Raw genomic sequence first — 16,366 nt, forward strand, 5'->3', positions numbered from 1 at the left:
GTCAGTAGATTTTCCCTTTTTGTTCCACTCCCTACCCCTAGAAGAGCTTTTGGCATGGATGTAATATGAGATAATATATGAAAATGCTTTAAAACTGCAAAATTCTACAGATTTATTAATTATAATAATTATGCATACAAGTCCTGGATCTAAATGACATTAAACTGGGCCCAAGTATAACCGGTAGAAAATCATGTAGAAACACAAAAGTTGATCTAAAAACCTTTGTTACAACTCTTGACCTAAATATTCAAGCCAAAAGTTCATCAGATGCTGAAGGAACCCATTAGTTGGAGCTGGGGAATATTTCCCAGCTAGAGGAATATGTGTTGGCCTGGAGGTCTCAGAAGCCTATGTGAGGTAGTTGAGGCTGAAACATATGAAACCCACCAGAAGGTAATAAATATCGCAACTCATTTGTCCATCCAAAGGAACCCACAGCATCTGGTGTATTCAGAGAATGAAGCATGTTGTGTAAGTAAATTTTCCACATAAAATTTGAACACCAGAACTCCGAAAAAGTTTAAGCATGTATACGAGAAATTTCCTGAAATGTTGTATGTATTGTCTTGTCTTCTTAAACAGAAGACACTGAATAGAATGGAATCTTTGGTTGATCTCTAAGGACCACCATTTTGTGGATCTCTTATAATGTATGATGCCATTTTTCGGTTTCTACATTTTGCTTTTTCTGTTTTGCCCTTTGAAAGCAGGCCATCAGCACTTGGTCAGTTCCTCCTTTCCTTCTGTGGCTGTGTCCATCTCTAAGGGGCCATTCCTCCACTCTACAGCTCAAAAAAGAAAATCCAGGAAACAGCTTACCAGGCCTGCCTTCCTGGTCCCCCTCATTTCCCAGAACACACAAACTGGGACAAAACACCACTTCAGTTTTCTGCATCTTTTAATCATACAATCTCGAGTTTGGGAGGATCTTGACTCAAGAATCAGTTGGTAAAGTATCTAGTACTTGATCCCCTTGTGTGATAATGTCAAGAGAAGTAAGGTTTGGTCCCAGACCCAACAATAACTAGCAATAGGAACCTGGGTAGCATCTTTCAAATTCTTTAGTCTTCAGTCTTCTTATCTGTAAAACATGGGGCTGGTCTAGATAATTTCTCCAACTCCAAAATTCAATCATGTTATTAATATTAAAAATCCTCATGTCCATAGTTTTTTTGTATTCTCTCCCTGGTAAATCCTGGTAATTTCACAGGGATGTTTGAAACTGAAAAATCCTGGGAAAAGTAGTCCACTCCAATTTAAAACCATACTGAAATACCATTTTCACTCATAATTATAACCAAAAAAATGAGCGGACACTATCAAGGGTTGGTAAGATTATAGAGAGATGGCTATTTTCATATGCTGCCAGTGGGAATATAAAATTCCCATTTGGGAAACAAATTTATATTATCTATTCAAAAGTTACATGCACTTTGTCTATGATCCAACAATTCCATTTCTCATGTTCATTTTAGAGGATTACTCACACATATCCTGTCCAAGAATGTGATTGATGGCATTCGCTTCATTCAAGACCAACCTGGGCATCATAGTGAGACCCTGTGTCTACAAAAAATTCAAAAAAGTAAAAAAATTAGCCAGGTGTGGTGGTATAGGCCTGCAGTCCCAGCTGACAACTGGAGGGAGGCTGAGGCAGGAGGATTACTTGAGCCCTGGGAGGTTGAGGCTGCAGTGAGCCATATTGCACCACTGCACTTCAGCCTAGCTGATAGAACAAAACCCTGTCTCAAAAAAAAAAAAAAAAAAAGAAAGAAAGAAAAAGAAATTGGCAATCAATTGATGATGTATATTCATGCAGCAGTTAGTTAGAATGACAAAGATCTAAATCCACTCCAAGAACAGGATTCTTAGGTGCAAGCCTGGGGTTGATGGACAGAATGAACTCTTTGTTTTGCAGTACTTTGTCTTCGACTTCATTGGGCCCCAAGTGCATCTTTTTGACAAGATCATCAAAATCTCAGTAAGTATAGCATTGGTGGTGATAGTTGCGGAGAGGTGGGAGAGATTCTGGGCATTGGGAACTCTCTGGGACAACTCAGCATACTTAGAGGGGAATAGATTCAGGAAGGCAAGTGTCAGTTGGCGAGTTTGTAACCAACAGGCAGAACTTGAAATCACCAGCATGGAGGAGTCTGGGAAGAAAAACCACCTCAGGAAGATCTATGCTTCTTGGAAGCAAGTGGTAAGCTACTGTAAAGCTATTACTGACTGAAGCGTGTAGCTTACTAGTGTGGGAATGTGAGACACGTGCTTCAGGTGACATCTTAAGGCATTGCCAGTTTTGGTTGTTTTTTTTTTTAAATCAAACAAATGTTGGTGTTTCTCTCTTGGGCTGGTATCTACACTAATGATCATAATCACATCTCCTCCTCCTCCTAGTTGGGTAATGAATAAAGAAATAGGAACAAGAATCAGGAAAAAGTATCAGTCTCATCAATGGTAATGCTGGATCGGAGGATGTGATTTGGACTAAATGGTGGTCATTGGGATTTTCAAAAGTTGCCTCTGAGTGTAGACCTCAGGACCTGCCCTTGGAAAATTGAGTCTGCTGCATAGAGTCTTCCTCAGCCCTGCCAGGGGAAGTGCAGAGGCAGAGCTTCCTGCTTTAAGGGCCCAATCCAACTTTGCCCACCACACGGAGGACAGGAATGGGAAGGGGAAGTGCCCATGTTGAAGCCAGACTGATCCAAATGAGAGAGAAGACAGGCCAAATGGAATTGTTACAGACTTTGCACCATTCAGCAAAGGCACAGAGACCAGTGAATGACAGACTGCATCTATCTTACCAGCCTGAGAGATCACCACAGCTTCTCCCAAGGTGGGGAAGGATGGCTGGAGAATAAGTTTCTCTCTTCCAAACAGTTATAAAAGAAAGCAATTCCTACTTCGTGTGTCAGTGTAATAGTGGAATTATGACATTACCCTTCCCAGGAGACTTGAAGAACATGACTCTTGAAGAATGAGAAGTCACCCAGAGCCAAACAATCTTAAGGTTTGAATTTCAGGCATGACAAGTGGTGCAGGTGATATTTCAGGACCTGGGACAATGCCCAGGACTCTGTTCCATTGCTCAGGCAACACCTGTTTGTGGAATCAGCTCCATAGGAGGCTTCTAAGGACTGTCTGATGAACAGTTAATCACTAGATTTTTATATTGTGCCATAGACTAGGGTCAGGACTGTTTGTGGGACATGTGGACTTCTAGAGAAGTCCAGAATGGTCAAAGCTACTATTGCCTATCTCTGTTTCTCTAACTTAGAAGAAGAGAAGACTTTAGTGTCCCTAAAAGACTCTTAGGGACAAAAGATTATAAAATAAAATCATCCCTTGAGAGGGGAATGTTTAACATAACTTTTCTGTTAGTCCATGAACTGAAAGTCAGTATGCCCAGAATATATACCACACGGGAAAAGTAGTGGGGGAGTGCTGTAAGCAGATGCTATTGGGACAGCCAGCCTGTAACACACCCCTGGTGTTGCCAAAGACAGTCTTCCCTTCTCAGTGGCCAAGGCATGCAGGGCTCCCAGTACTCTGCATGTGAGACATCCCCAGAGTCCTGGTGATTTAACACTTGACCACACCAGGATTGCCTGGTACTCGACCACTGGATGGATGACTTTAAGAGGCGTCCTGTGCTATTTAAAGATTTGTTTGGGGCTCTTGCATTTCACCTTGCCCACAGGGACTCTCAACCTGAGAACAGAACTTGAAACTGCCTTGTGTTCTTTCTCAGGCCTTTGGGAAAACACGTGAGCAACTGGAAGCATGGTGGGTTTTGGAGTGAGCATTATGTGAACGTCCTTCAGTAGCTCCTCTACTTGAGCCAGGCTGCCTATGCTTCACCTTCGTTCTCTGACACCTGTGGAAAGTTTAGGTTAGGGAGAGAGAGTGGAAAGAGAAATGAGGAGGGCTGTCATTTCTTGAGGTCAACTAAATTTCTTTTGCTTCAGCAAAAAGGAGCTGTTAGGAGCTGCAAAAGCCAACCGTTCATCTGTCATTCAATTAGTCAATAATTCATTAATTCGCTGAATGTTTATTGAATATCTGTTGTGAACAAGGCCATGTGATGGGTGAATGACAGGAGGAAACTGTCCTTGACTTAAGGAACTTATAGGATTTTATAGTTAGAAGGAAGCTCAGATGACATTTTTTATAAATTCCAACTGGTGCAAGAATCCTTCCCTTCCTTTACTACATGGAGTTCTTGGGGCCTAACGACTATTTCCAGTGTTAGGGAGGTCGATACCTCTGGGAAAGCTCATTCCATTGCTGGGAAGTTCTGACAGTTATAAACATTGTTCTTACATTGAGCGGAAATCTCTCATCCTGTTATTTGGGAACCGTAGAGGGGAACTTACTCTCTTCTGCATGACAGCATTTACATGATTTAAAGACACTTCAGTTGCCATTGCCCTTTCTCCACACCTGCCAATTTTCTCTTTTATGGGTGAAAGATTGAACTTTTCTCCTGGTTCTTCAGCAGTTTCTCATATGTTGTGGCTTCTCAACCTTGCACCAGCTCTGAACCTTTCTTTAGAACTTCCTCATCTTGAGAGCATTAGCATGAAAATGGGCGACTGTAACCAAGCCAGGCCCTCTGCTGGCCCTGAGCAGATGGAATATTGAGGGTGATCACCTCCTTTGTTCTCACTGTTGTACATGCCCAAAATGATTCAAGGCGATATGTGATGAGTTCTCTGAGAGAGTTGTGAGCAAAGTTGAAGGAGTTTAAGGGAGAAAAGGGACACTTTTGGTTTGGGGGTACTGCATGGCGGAGGTGACATATGTTCTAGGTATTGAAAGATAGGGAAAGTTTCAACAGGAAGAGATGGATATTGAAGGGTGAGCTGCACTCAGGTTCATTTTGGTTAAAGGAAGCTCGCAGCCACTGAGAGTTGTCAGGCGTTCTTCTATGGAAGATCAGCTAAAATCCTGCTAAGAGCAAGAGGTGAGGGTGAGAGGCTTTTGGAGGTCCTTTACAGCCTTGTGGTTTGATGGTCAAACTCCACTGTGCTCCAGACAGGATCAAAGCTAGACAAGGGTCAAGCCTCTTACCCTCAAGGTAAATCTGCCATACTCCCTACTCCATCTCTCCTCAGGTCTTTCACCACAAGCTGATAGGAAGTGTACTGATTGGCTCTTTCAAAGTAGACCTGGGGACCGTGTACAACCAACCTGGTAAGAAAGCATCACCTCCCCATCTCTCTCTTACTTGTCTTTGGTTTACAGCAGCTGGAGGTCATCCCATTCATTCACTCACCTGTGTGACCATTCATTCAATAACACTGAGCACCAGTTATACAAAGTTGAATGAGACATGACTCTTGCCCTCAAATGTTTTACAGTCTAATGGGGAGTTTTTTTTTTTCACACAAATTCTGTGCAATTGAGATATGGACAGGAGAATATGGAATACAGGAGCTAAGAATGCAGACTCTGGAGTCAGATTGCCTGGGTTCAAATCCCACTCTATTTCCTAGCTGTGCAAACTTGGGCAAATGACTTAACTTCTCTGGGCCTTAGTGTCCTCATCTGTAGAAATGAGGATAACTTCCTTCCTTCCTAGGTTTGTTGGAGGATTGAGTAAGTTAATATACACAAAATGCTTAGTGAAGAGTCTCACACATAATAATGACTATAGCATTCTGTATCCTTATACAAAGGATTTGCTGTAATTGTTATTATCCCTGATTTGTAGGAAGGAGAAACTCAGAGAAGCAACGTAATTTGTTCAAGATCAAGAGCAAATAAGTAAAAGAGCCAGCACAAATCTTTTTATGAAAGGCCCCCTATCTTCAACAGGGATTCCAACTCCCATGACTGCGGCGGCCAGACGGGGAGCATAGCTATGTGCAGCAGCCTGAGTGTGAGGCATAAAGGAACAATGGAGTCTGGGAAACAAGACAGGAGGGCTTGTGCTCCATATACAAGGGCAGTGGCTACTCAGCACCTTTGGTATTTACTGTCATGTAGAAATGTGATGTCAGTGGCCAGGCGCAGTGGCTCACACCTGTAATCCCAGCACTTTGGGAGGTCGAGGCGGGTGGATCACTTGAGGTCAGGAGTTTGAGACCAGCCTGGCCAATATGGTGAAACCCCATCTCTACTAAAGATACAAAAATTAGCTGGGCATGGTCGTGCACACCTGTAGTCCCAGCTACTTGGAAGGCTGAGGCAGGAGAATGGCTTGAACAAGGGAGGTAGAGGTTGCAGTGAGCCAAGATCATGCCATTGCTCTCCAGCCTGGGCATTGCAGCAAGACTCTGTCTCAAAAAAAAAAAAAAAAAAAAGGAAAAAGAAAAGAAAGAAATGGGAAGTCAGTATGGCCAGAACTTACCAGTTTTAAAGAAAACCCAGGAGTCTAGATTATGTAAGCCATCTTGGAAGTTTTGACTCACAGTGAGGCCAAACAAAAAGACCTAGGAGCTACATTTATGTCCTGTGGGTAAATAATATGTATGTGACTTCTACACTTCATTAATGCCCCCCATCCCATCAAAGATGGAACCTTGTCTCAGTGATTTCCACTAGGTCAATGGCTTCCCAAGAATCTATGGTAAATTGGGGGAAAAGATGGAGAACTGGTGGGAAGCAAAGGGAGAGGAGGGAAAGGAAGAGGGAAGCAGCATGAGGTTTGGAAATAGATGATTTACCACCCAGAGCAACAGAAGGAGGAGAGCCTGGGGGCCCTTGGCACATGGGAGAGAAAGGGGTGGGGCTGCTGGGCCCACCTGTGAAGGATGTGAGCTGTCAGGGTGCTTTCACAGGTCATCAGTTCTGCGACAAGTGGGCCTTGCTCACAGACCCTAGTGACATCAGGACTGGCACCAAGGGATACCTGAAATGTGACATCAGCGTGATGGGAAAAGGCGACGTCTTGAAGACCAGCCCTAAAACTTCTGACACTGAGGAGCAAATAGAAAAGTAAGACAGGTCCATCCAGAGCTGTGCATGGAAATGATATGTCCAGTTTTAATCTCTTTCCCCTCCCTCACCCCTTTTCTTATGGGTGCATGAGAACCGTGCTTGTCCTCAGCTTGGCCACCAGGGATTCTGCTCTATTGGGCACCAAGATGTGTCTTATTAAGGTATGACTCTCCTTCGGGAGGTCAGTTTCTAGGACAGGAACTGTCTGTCTGCCTATAACAACCCATAATAGATAAGCTATTCCTAAGCTTATCCAATTTTTCTGAATGTAACTGAATGTTCTTTGAAGGAATTATAATTTCAATCACTGGTTTGTGATGTGGGAAGACTTAAACGCACCTCTTTTCAGGTTCAGAGTGGGAGACAGTGTTTATCCTATCATCTAGGACCTGAATGAGTTTGCATTTGCTCTATTCATACCATTCTCTGTCATTTACACTAGAAAGAAAATTTCAGCAATGAATCTTAACTCTTTTCAGATTTTTCTCATATTGGGATCTATCTTTCTGCCTCCAAATTGCTGCTGTCTTTTCTCTCTGTTTCTTCAATTGACATTTGTTTTTGTCTCCCTCTAAGGAACCTTTTGATCCCCAATGGGTTTCCATCAGAGAGACCCTGGGCCAGATTCTATGTGAGACTCTACAAAGCAGAAGGGTTGCCCAAAATGAATTCAAGCATCATGGCGAACGTCACCAAGGCATTTGTGGGTGACAGTAAGGACCTGGTGGATCCCTTTGTGGAGGTCTCCTTTGCTGGGCAGATGGTGAGGAACCATTGCCACTAACACTGCCTGGCCTGGGCCAGGGCTCTGCTCTCTGTCCAAGTTACGTTTAATCAAATCAAATTAAATAAAAATTAGGAAATGCCTTGAAAGCAAAAACTTGTCACTAAAAGGCAATGGGGCCAGGCGCAGTGGCTCACACCTGTAATCCCAGCACTTTGGGAGGCTGATGCAAGTGAATCACTTGAGGCTGGGAGCCCAAGATCAACATGGTGAAACCCTGTCTCAACTGAAAACACAGAAAAAATTATCTGGGCGTGGTGGTGCATGCCTGTAATCCCAGCTACTGGGTGGCTAAGGCTTAAGAATTGCTTGAACTTGAGAGGCGGAGGTTGCAGTAGGCAGACATTGTACCACTGCACTCCAGCCTGGGCAACAGAGCAAGTCTCTGTCTTTTTTTAAAAAAAAAAAAAGGAAACAGGATGTGGCAGGGAAATAGGGGGGCGTTACCCACTCACTCTTCACTGGAGAAAATGGAAAGGAGCGGTTTAGGGACCAGGCAGACAGGCATCCTTCCTCACCCCCGGCTACTTCTCTGAGCTATTCAGTCCCCAGGTCCTGTAGAATTTCCACCCACCTCCTGACCTGTTCCACAATCTCCCCAGGTAGTCCTTGTCCTATGTAAGCCTGGACATCGCGTTTCCCTGCTCAGAAGCCACTGGAAGTGTCAGGGTCTGGGTACGTGGTCAGAGATTAAGTATGGTTGGCTGGATTTTGAAGCTTCAACTGACACACATGTTGTCTCTGCCATTAAAATACAGACCTACCCTGATTATCTCCCCTTGGCAAGGGTGAATGCTGAAATATTTTTGACTTGGGCTGAACTTGGAGATCATATAAGACATTACCTCCATTTTATGACAAGAAACTGAGGTCCAGACTGGAAAAGTGATTCACACAAGATCATACTTCTACAAAATATGAGCTCATGGTCTAACTACATCCACTGCATTCCTGGAGATGCACAGAACTCCCATTTGTAATACGGGTGTTAGTTTCACCCCAACCCCAGTATGCTGATCCGAACCCCCTGAGGGCTGTGACTTGCCTTTGTCCCAGACACCTGGCATGGTGTCCAGCATGTTCGCTGAGTGTAACTGATTTTCGTGGGTGTCAGAAGCAGGTTCATTATCTTTGAAAACTTACTTTGTATTTCCAACTGGCTTGAAGAGTTTTCTGTAGTCAGTCACTCCCTTCCATGACTCATGTCCTCCTGGCTGTGTTTTTAGGGGCGAACCACAGTGCAAAAGAACTGTGCTGATCCTGTGTGGCATGAACAGGTGATCTTCAAGGAAATGTTCCCTCCCTTGTGTCGGAGGGTGAAAATCCAGGTGTGGGATGAAGGCAGCATGAATGACGTAGCACTGGCAACCCATTTCATTGACCTGAAGAAAATCTCCAATGAACAGGATGGAGACAAAGGTAAAGTCCCACCCATCTGACTTGAAAACGTCTCAAAATACTTGCTTTAGAGCCCTCATCTTTAAAAGGGGTGGGATAGAGCAGTGGTCCCCAGCCTTTTTGGCACCAGGGACCAGTTTTATGGAAGACTATTTTTCCATGGTTGGGTAGGGGGATGGTTTTAGTATGAAACTGTTCCACTTTAGATCATCAGGCATTAGGAGCCTCCTCATAAGGCGCATGCAACCTAGGTCCCTCGTATGTGCAGTTCACAGTATGCTTTGTACTCCTATGAGAATCTATTGCCACCGCTAATCTGACAGGTGGGGCTCAGGTGGTAATACTTACTTGCCTGCTGGTCATCTCTTGTGGTCCAGTTCCTAACAGGATGGATACTGGCCCGTGACTCTGGGGGGTTAGGGGCCCCTGGGTTAGAGTACCTTCCATGTATTAGGCACTTTCCATGCTACTGTAGGGTCTGTGGTTTGAGTTGGTTTAGGGCAATGGATGAAACCGGGCTCTGGAGCCAGGAGGTTTGCTCCTGGTCCCAGGTCTTCCACAAACACTGCTATGTGTCCTTGAGGAAGTCAGTCTTCCCATAATTGAAAAATGAGATGTTTAGAGTAAATCAGAGATTAGCAAACTAAGGTCTATGGGCCAAATATGGCCTACTACATATATTAGTATGGCCCACAAAATAAATGGTACCAACAAAAATTGTGTCTTCAACCCAATGATGGGAACATGAGAGCGCAGGAATAGCAGCGAGGTACGCTGACATGGTGAGCCAGTGCGGGAGCTGAGAGCCCCAGCTAATCCACTGAGCCAGCCAGGAGGAGGTCAGGTAGAAGAATTTCCACTCAGTATATGGCTCTTTATTTGCAAAACCCAAATTAGCAGATAATTCTCTAAAAAGCCCAACAAACCCTCCCTTCTTTAAATTTCCTGGCAATCTTTCTCCGTGCTACAAATTTATACTAATTGACATTTTTTTGCATACATACATGCACATGCATGTATATGTACATACATACAATCACACATACATATATGTACAAATATATACACTTATAAATATATCACTTATCATCTGTATATGAAGTTAATGTAATTATTTTAATTTTTTCCTTGATTAGACTAAAGGCGTGTCAAGAGCAGAGAACAAGATTTACACATTTTTGTGTCCCTAACAGATACCATAGAGAGGCCTCAGTAAATAAATACCTTTGTCTGAATCTTTACGTTATGGAAAGATTGCTGTATGCAGAAAGCATACTTGGCCCATCTATACAATTTCTCAGCTAGAGGTAAACATGTTTTATTTACAACCTTTTAGGAACATCTTGATGGCATTCAGGAAGATAAACGTCAGTGGTTTAAAATACAGACATCAGGACCATAAAATCTTTCTATCCTTTTTAATACAATATTCTTATATTTAAGTCGACTCAAGGGAGGACTGGAATCCAGTTTATGGGAATAGGGGATGGGAAATGTGTAGGCATAAAACTATTAATAATAGTAACATACATGGAAACATCTAATTATCAACACTGGGGGATTGTTAAGCAGATCATGATGTATTTGCTTTTTCATAATGATAGCCTATATGCTTAGCACTTCCTAAGGGCCTGCGTGAAACACTCAATTGATAGTTTCTGTTAATTTTGATAGATGAGACAGATACTATTAGCATCTCCCTTTTAGAGGTGAGGAAACTGCAACACGGGAAAGTTTAAAAACTGCCCAAGGTCACACAGCTTGAATGTGACAGAGCTGAGATTTGAACTCAGGCTTCAGAACCACCAGGCTGAACTGCCTGTCATTGAGATGTTGCCATAGAGATGTTCCCATAGACACTGCATTTTCTCAGATACTATGTATTAAGAAGGGAAAATATCAGCAGTAAGTTCAAATCATCAGGTCTTTTTTGTTCAGATATGTTCAGAACGTATCTTGAAACATTTACCTATCTCAGTCTCCACTACCTTCACCCTAGTTCAAGACACTGATCTTCAGTTTTGATGATGAAGTGGTCCTCGAACCAGTTAGCCCACATGCAACCCTTCATGTAACAGTCAGAGTGATCTTAAGATACATGTTTATGTCACATCTTTGCTTAAATTCCTTTAAAAATTTCTGTAGTTATTAGGATAAAGCACAAAACTTTTATCAAGGCTCCAAGACCCACCTACCTCTCCAGACTCTCCCACAGAGTTCATCTCTAGCTCCAAACTCTTTCTAACTGGCACATGCTACTCCCTCTAGCCAGAATACACACTCTCTTCTCTGCCTGCCTAACTCCCCCTATGTTACATCAGCCTGTTACTTTTTCTTGTAACACAAAGTGTGTTTCCTCCATAGTGTTTGCACTGTAAATATTTATTTGTTTAATGTTTACACCTACTTTGTTCTCCAGCAGGCTCTGTTTAGTATTTACATGGTACCTGGCACTAAACATAGAGCCTACTGGAGAACATGGGGGAATCAGTAAACATTTGATGAATAAGTGAACAGAACAGAATGCAGATTGACATTTATGGTATTAGTACAACTATGAACAAGTGTAAACATGAATGCAAAAAGGACTAGAAGGAAATACAGCAAGCTGGCAATCATAGTTGTCTTTTGGTGATGGGATATCCTGTCAATATTTTCTTTTTCTTTCTTGGATATTCTACATTTTGAAATGAATGTATGCAACTTTTATAAAGCAAAAGCATAATGAGATAACTAAAACCTGGGGTCTCTCTAGGCTTTCTGCCCACCTTTGGGCCTGCCTGGATTAACCTGTATGGCTCGCCCAGGAACCACAGTCTGATGGATGACTACCAGGAAATGAACGAAGGCTTTGGGGAAGGCGTGTCATTCAGGGGCAGAATCTTGGTAGAAATTGCTGTGGAAATCCTCTCAGGAGGGGCACAGGAATCTAAATTTTCCAAGGCCCTGAAGGAGCTCAAGTTACCTTCCAAGGACAAAGACTCCAAATCTTCCAAAGGTAAAGACAAGGCTGACAAAATTGATGACGGAAAATCCCAACAGGCTTCAAACAAAACTAACTCAACCGAGGTGGAGGTGGAACCATTTGATGTCCCCCCAGAGGTAGGTCTGGGCACTGCTTCATGGTAATTTACCTGTGAAGTAAACCAGAGCAGCGACTGCCCCTGCCACAGGTTCCTGAAGGTGTTGTCAGAATATGTCTTATTCCCCCTGAAAAATTTGTGTTGGCCCAGAGCTGTGTTCTGAGGCTGATCCGCTGCCCCCTCTTGTACACTTCACAGCCATCTGCCTATGATAAATTCCTTTGAATCCCCCACTCCCCCAAATACAATTCCCATGGAAACCCAAGTAAAGAGAAGTAAAAGTGCTCCGGAGGAGTTGGTGGGAGTGGGTGGTACGGGATTGATTAAACTCTATCTGTGGCCTAATTTTGTTCAGTTGTGTTAGCTTAGAGTAAGCTCCGGATGGGAGATAATTTTGGATGAGGAATGAAGAGGAGGAAGAGTAGGTGACAAGCTGGGATATAAGAAATTGAGAAACCTATTCCCCTACCCCAAACCTGTGGGGGAAATCACAACTTTAGGGAATGCTTATTACTCACCATGAAGCATGTTAGCACTTTCCCAGCCCGGTCTGTCTTATGGGAAAGAGATCTGAGACTCTAAGAGGAATACAAATGGTGAATATTCTCTCTACTGTTTAGTTTATCAATGGTAACTTGCAGTTAAGCAAATGAAAGAGCTTCATGTTTTGTCAGTAGCGGTGGTAGGTAGATTCCAGCTCCCAGCTTGGCTAATTCTGCCTCTGGAAGTGTGCTTCTCGGTCGACTAGGCAATAATTTTGGGTGGGGAAGGGAGGCGATGCCTGAAATCCCAGAGCTGTTCATTTCTAGGAGAGACTGGAGAGTCCAAAGGAGTATAGCAGCAGGTCACCTTAGCCTTAGAAGAGGCATTTGTTTTTGTTGCTGGGATCTAATAAATTTTTTAAAATTATACTTTAAGTTCTAGGGTACATGTGTGCAACGTGCAGGTTTGTTACATATGTATACATGTGCCATGTTGGTGTGCTGCACCCATTAACTCGTCATTTACATTAGGTATATCTCCTAATGCTACCCCTCCCTGCTTCCCCAACCCCACAACAGGCCCCAGAGTGTGATGTTCCCCTTCCTGTGTCCAAGTGATCTCATTGTTCAATTCCAACTATGCGTGAGAACTTGAGGTGTTTGGTTTTTTGTCCTTGCGATAGTTTGCTGAGAATGATGGTTTCCAGCTTCATCCATGTCCCTACAAAGGACATGAACTCATTCTTTTTTATGGCTGCACAGTATTCCATGGTGTATATGTGCCACATTTTCTTAATCCACTCTATCATTGTTGGACACTTGGGTTGGTTCCAAGTCTTGGCTATTGTGTACACGTATATTTATTGTGGCACTAATACATTTTAAGAAACCATGTAGGTGAGTGGTTGGAGCACAGGGCTAGAAATCTTGGGGTGGGTTGTAGTTATGGCTCCGATACTAACACCTCTCTGTGTTTTAGTTTACCCATCAATAAAATGAGATAGTTAATGGTTACCCTGCCATAGGCCTCTTCGGGGGTTAAATGAGGAAATGCATGTAAAATGGTTCGCAGAGTTCTTAGCACATACATAGGAAGCAGGCAATGCATTTGTTGTTGTTGTCGTCAGTGTCGCTATGGTTTTCTCCCACCACCAGGGAGCAGCTATTCAGAGCTTTCCAATCTGTTTGTGATTTTGGAAATTTAGTGGACCTCCCCAGTTCTATCCTCTGAGCTCACATACTGTATTGGAAAATATTGTCTGAAAACGTGTGTGCCAGTTTGTTATGGTTAGAACTTACATTATCTATTTGGGATTGTGTTTAGGGGTGTTTCTTGAGAATACATGCCAACTTTGGAGACTTAACTTTGAACTTCACCAGAAGTTGTGGGTGGCTTAGTAGCTACCTAAGCTGATATCTCCATCTATCCCTGTAGTCGTTTTTCCTGCTGTGGGTTGGAGCTGTCTATTCTTTTCTAGACAAGGATTGCCAAGTAGAAAGAGGCTAGAAAAATATTTTCTTAATCCAAGTAGAAATATCTTTAAGATATTTTGCTGAAGACACTTGAAGTGGATTCTATCAGAAAGAAAGGGAAGTTGTGAACTTATTTGGGGTAGAAAGTACATTTCTCTACAGGCTGTGGGGGTGTATCTTAGCTATTGTGCAATAGGTAATAGGAGAGAGGTAAAATTCAGACACTGTTTAAACCCTTATTTCCCCTCCCTCCTCTCTTCATCTTGACTTCTTGTTTGTGGCCAGTATCTTGTTGGGTTTATTAGTTATCTATGGCTGCATGACAACATATCTCAAAACTTGGCAGCTTAAAACAACAAACATTTATTTTCTCTGTAGATGAGGAATTTGGCAATAGCGTAGCTCAGTGGTTCTGCCTCCGAATCTCATGAAGTTTCCATCAAGGCGTTGGCAGGGGCTGTTGTGATCTGAAGGTTTGACTGTGGCTGGAAAACCCACTTTGAAGATGGCTCCCTCACATGGCAGGAAACTGTGATTCTTTGTTGGCTCTTGGCAGGAGGCCTCATCCTCATTCTATGGCTCCTCCTACAGACTGTTTGAGGATCCTGTGACATGGCAGCTGGCCTTCCTCAGAGCAGGTGATCCAAGAGGGAGCAAGGCTGAAACTGTCTTTCATGACCTGGCCACAGAAGTCACACATTGACATATCTGCTATGTTCTGTTTGTTAGAAATAAATCATTTAGTCCAGCCCATTCTCAAGGGGAGGAGAATTAGGCTTCACTTTTTGAGGGGAAGATTAGCAAAGCATTTGTGGATATATTTTAAAGCCACCACACTGGGCTTCAACCTTCCTCACACCTGAACAGCTCATGGCTCACCCTCATCAACATGATGATGCCCTTTCCTGCGGCATCCTCTTTTTCAACTGGTTCTAAAGCTCCAATCTCCCCAGCTGCAGCTGTACCTTCATTGCCCATCTGGACAGCTGAGAGATCCCATGATGCTGACTTTGTCAACTCACCCTCATTACCTGTCAAAGCTTATCTTCCCTGTGCCAAATTTTCACAGATCATAGCCAATCTAAAAATGAGTTCATTTTTAAAATTCTGTGAACACACTAACTAGCTTCTTACTTAAATGTCATCCTCGATATTGGTAAGAATAAAAATAGAGCCTAACTCCATGGAGTTTATGATATAGAAGGAGAGGTATGAAATACAAATGTAACAGGAAGTAGAAAGTGGTAAGTGCTTTAAGGAGGTACAGATAAAGTGCTGTTGTTTCCTGGAGTGAGTGAAGTATAATTATTAAAACGTCAAGCCCCCAAGTAAGATAGCTGGATGTAAATTGTGGCAGTATGGTGCAGTGGTTACTGCTTGGCCTCTGAAGAAACATTGCCTGCATTTGAATCTGAGTAAGTGACTTAACCTCCTTATGCTTGTTTCCAAGAAGAACCTCTTGCTTCTTAGCCTCTTATTAAGGATTTGATAAATGAATAGATGCAAAAATGCTCAGAACAGAGCCTCATACATAGTGCTCAATAAATTTTAGATATGCTTAATAATTTTGGGTGGAGATTTAATATCTCACTAGACTGCAGTGCCATCGTCTGTGAGTAAAGTACAAATGCCTCTTTCCTGGTGTAGTTGTGGAATTACAGGATATAATGTGGGAAAAATTCTTAATACCATATCTCACACATAGTAAGAGGTCAGTAAACATTACCTATCATCATTTCACCAGCTTGAGGAGCTGAGATGTGCTTCCAGAATGGAAAGACATTTCAGTTAAACCTTGTAGGATGGGTGGAATTAGGACATCAATTCTACCCTGCTGAAATACTTATTTTGACTGCCATTTATGGTGATAAGTGTAGGCTTTTTACTAGGTGCTTGACATGAATGATATCATTTCTGCCCCCTCTCCTCCCTGAAAGCCCAATGATGGTGGTTATTTCACAGGTGAGGAACATGACACCCAGAGAATAGACATGATTTGCTTAAAGTCAATCAGCCTGGGAGTGGAAGGGTTGAGATTTGAAGAAGGATTTGTTTGTCTGGCTCTGAATCCTGAAATTCTTCTCTTAGCTACATGGCCTACATTCCCTCCAGGTCTCTTAGTAGTTCCTTGTTTTGTGGTTTTTATTTTTAGTTACAGGGTCTTGCTATGTTACCCAGGCTGGCCTCAAACTCCT

The 16,366-nt window shown here is 42.9% G+C and overlaps 1 protein-coding gene across 1 annotated transcript in view; it reads left to right on the plus strand.

Moving 5' to 3' along the window:
- FER1L6 (fer-1 like family member 6) overlaps positions 1–16,366 on the plus strand; it is a 180,925-nt gene that overhangs the window by 12,150 nt on the left and 152,409 nt on the right. The window contains exons 5-10 of the mRNA XM_023223018.2: positions 1,922–1,984; positions 5,124–5,202; positions 6,792–6,948; positions 7,528–7,714; positions 8,962–9,154; positions 11,889–12,235. Coding sequence (XP_023078786.2) covers positions 1,922–1,984; positions 5,124–5,202; positions 6,792–6,948; positions 7,528–7,714; positions 8,962–9,154; positions 11,889–12,235 — 1,026 coding nt within the window. The remainder of the gene's footprint in view (positions 1–1,921; positions 1,985–5,123; positions 5,203–6,791; positions 6,949–7,527; positions 7,715–8,961; positions 9,155–11,888; positions 12,236–16,366) is intronic.

The sequence above is a fragment of the Piliocolobus tephrosceles genome, chromosome 7 (genome assembly GCF_002776525.5).
Source record: "Piliocolobus tephrosceles isolate RC106 chromosome 7, ASM277652v3, whole genome shotgun sequence".
In the NCBI taxonomy this organism is placed as follows: domain Eukaryota; kingdom Metazoa; phylum Chordata; class Mammalia; order Primates; family Cercopithecidae; genus Piliocolobus; species Piliocolobus tephrosceles.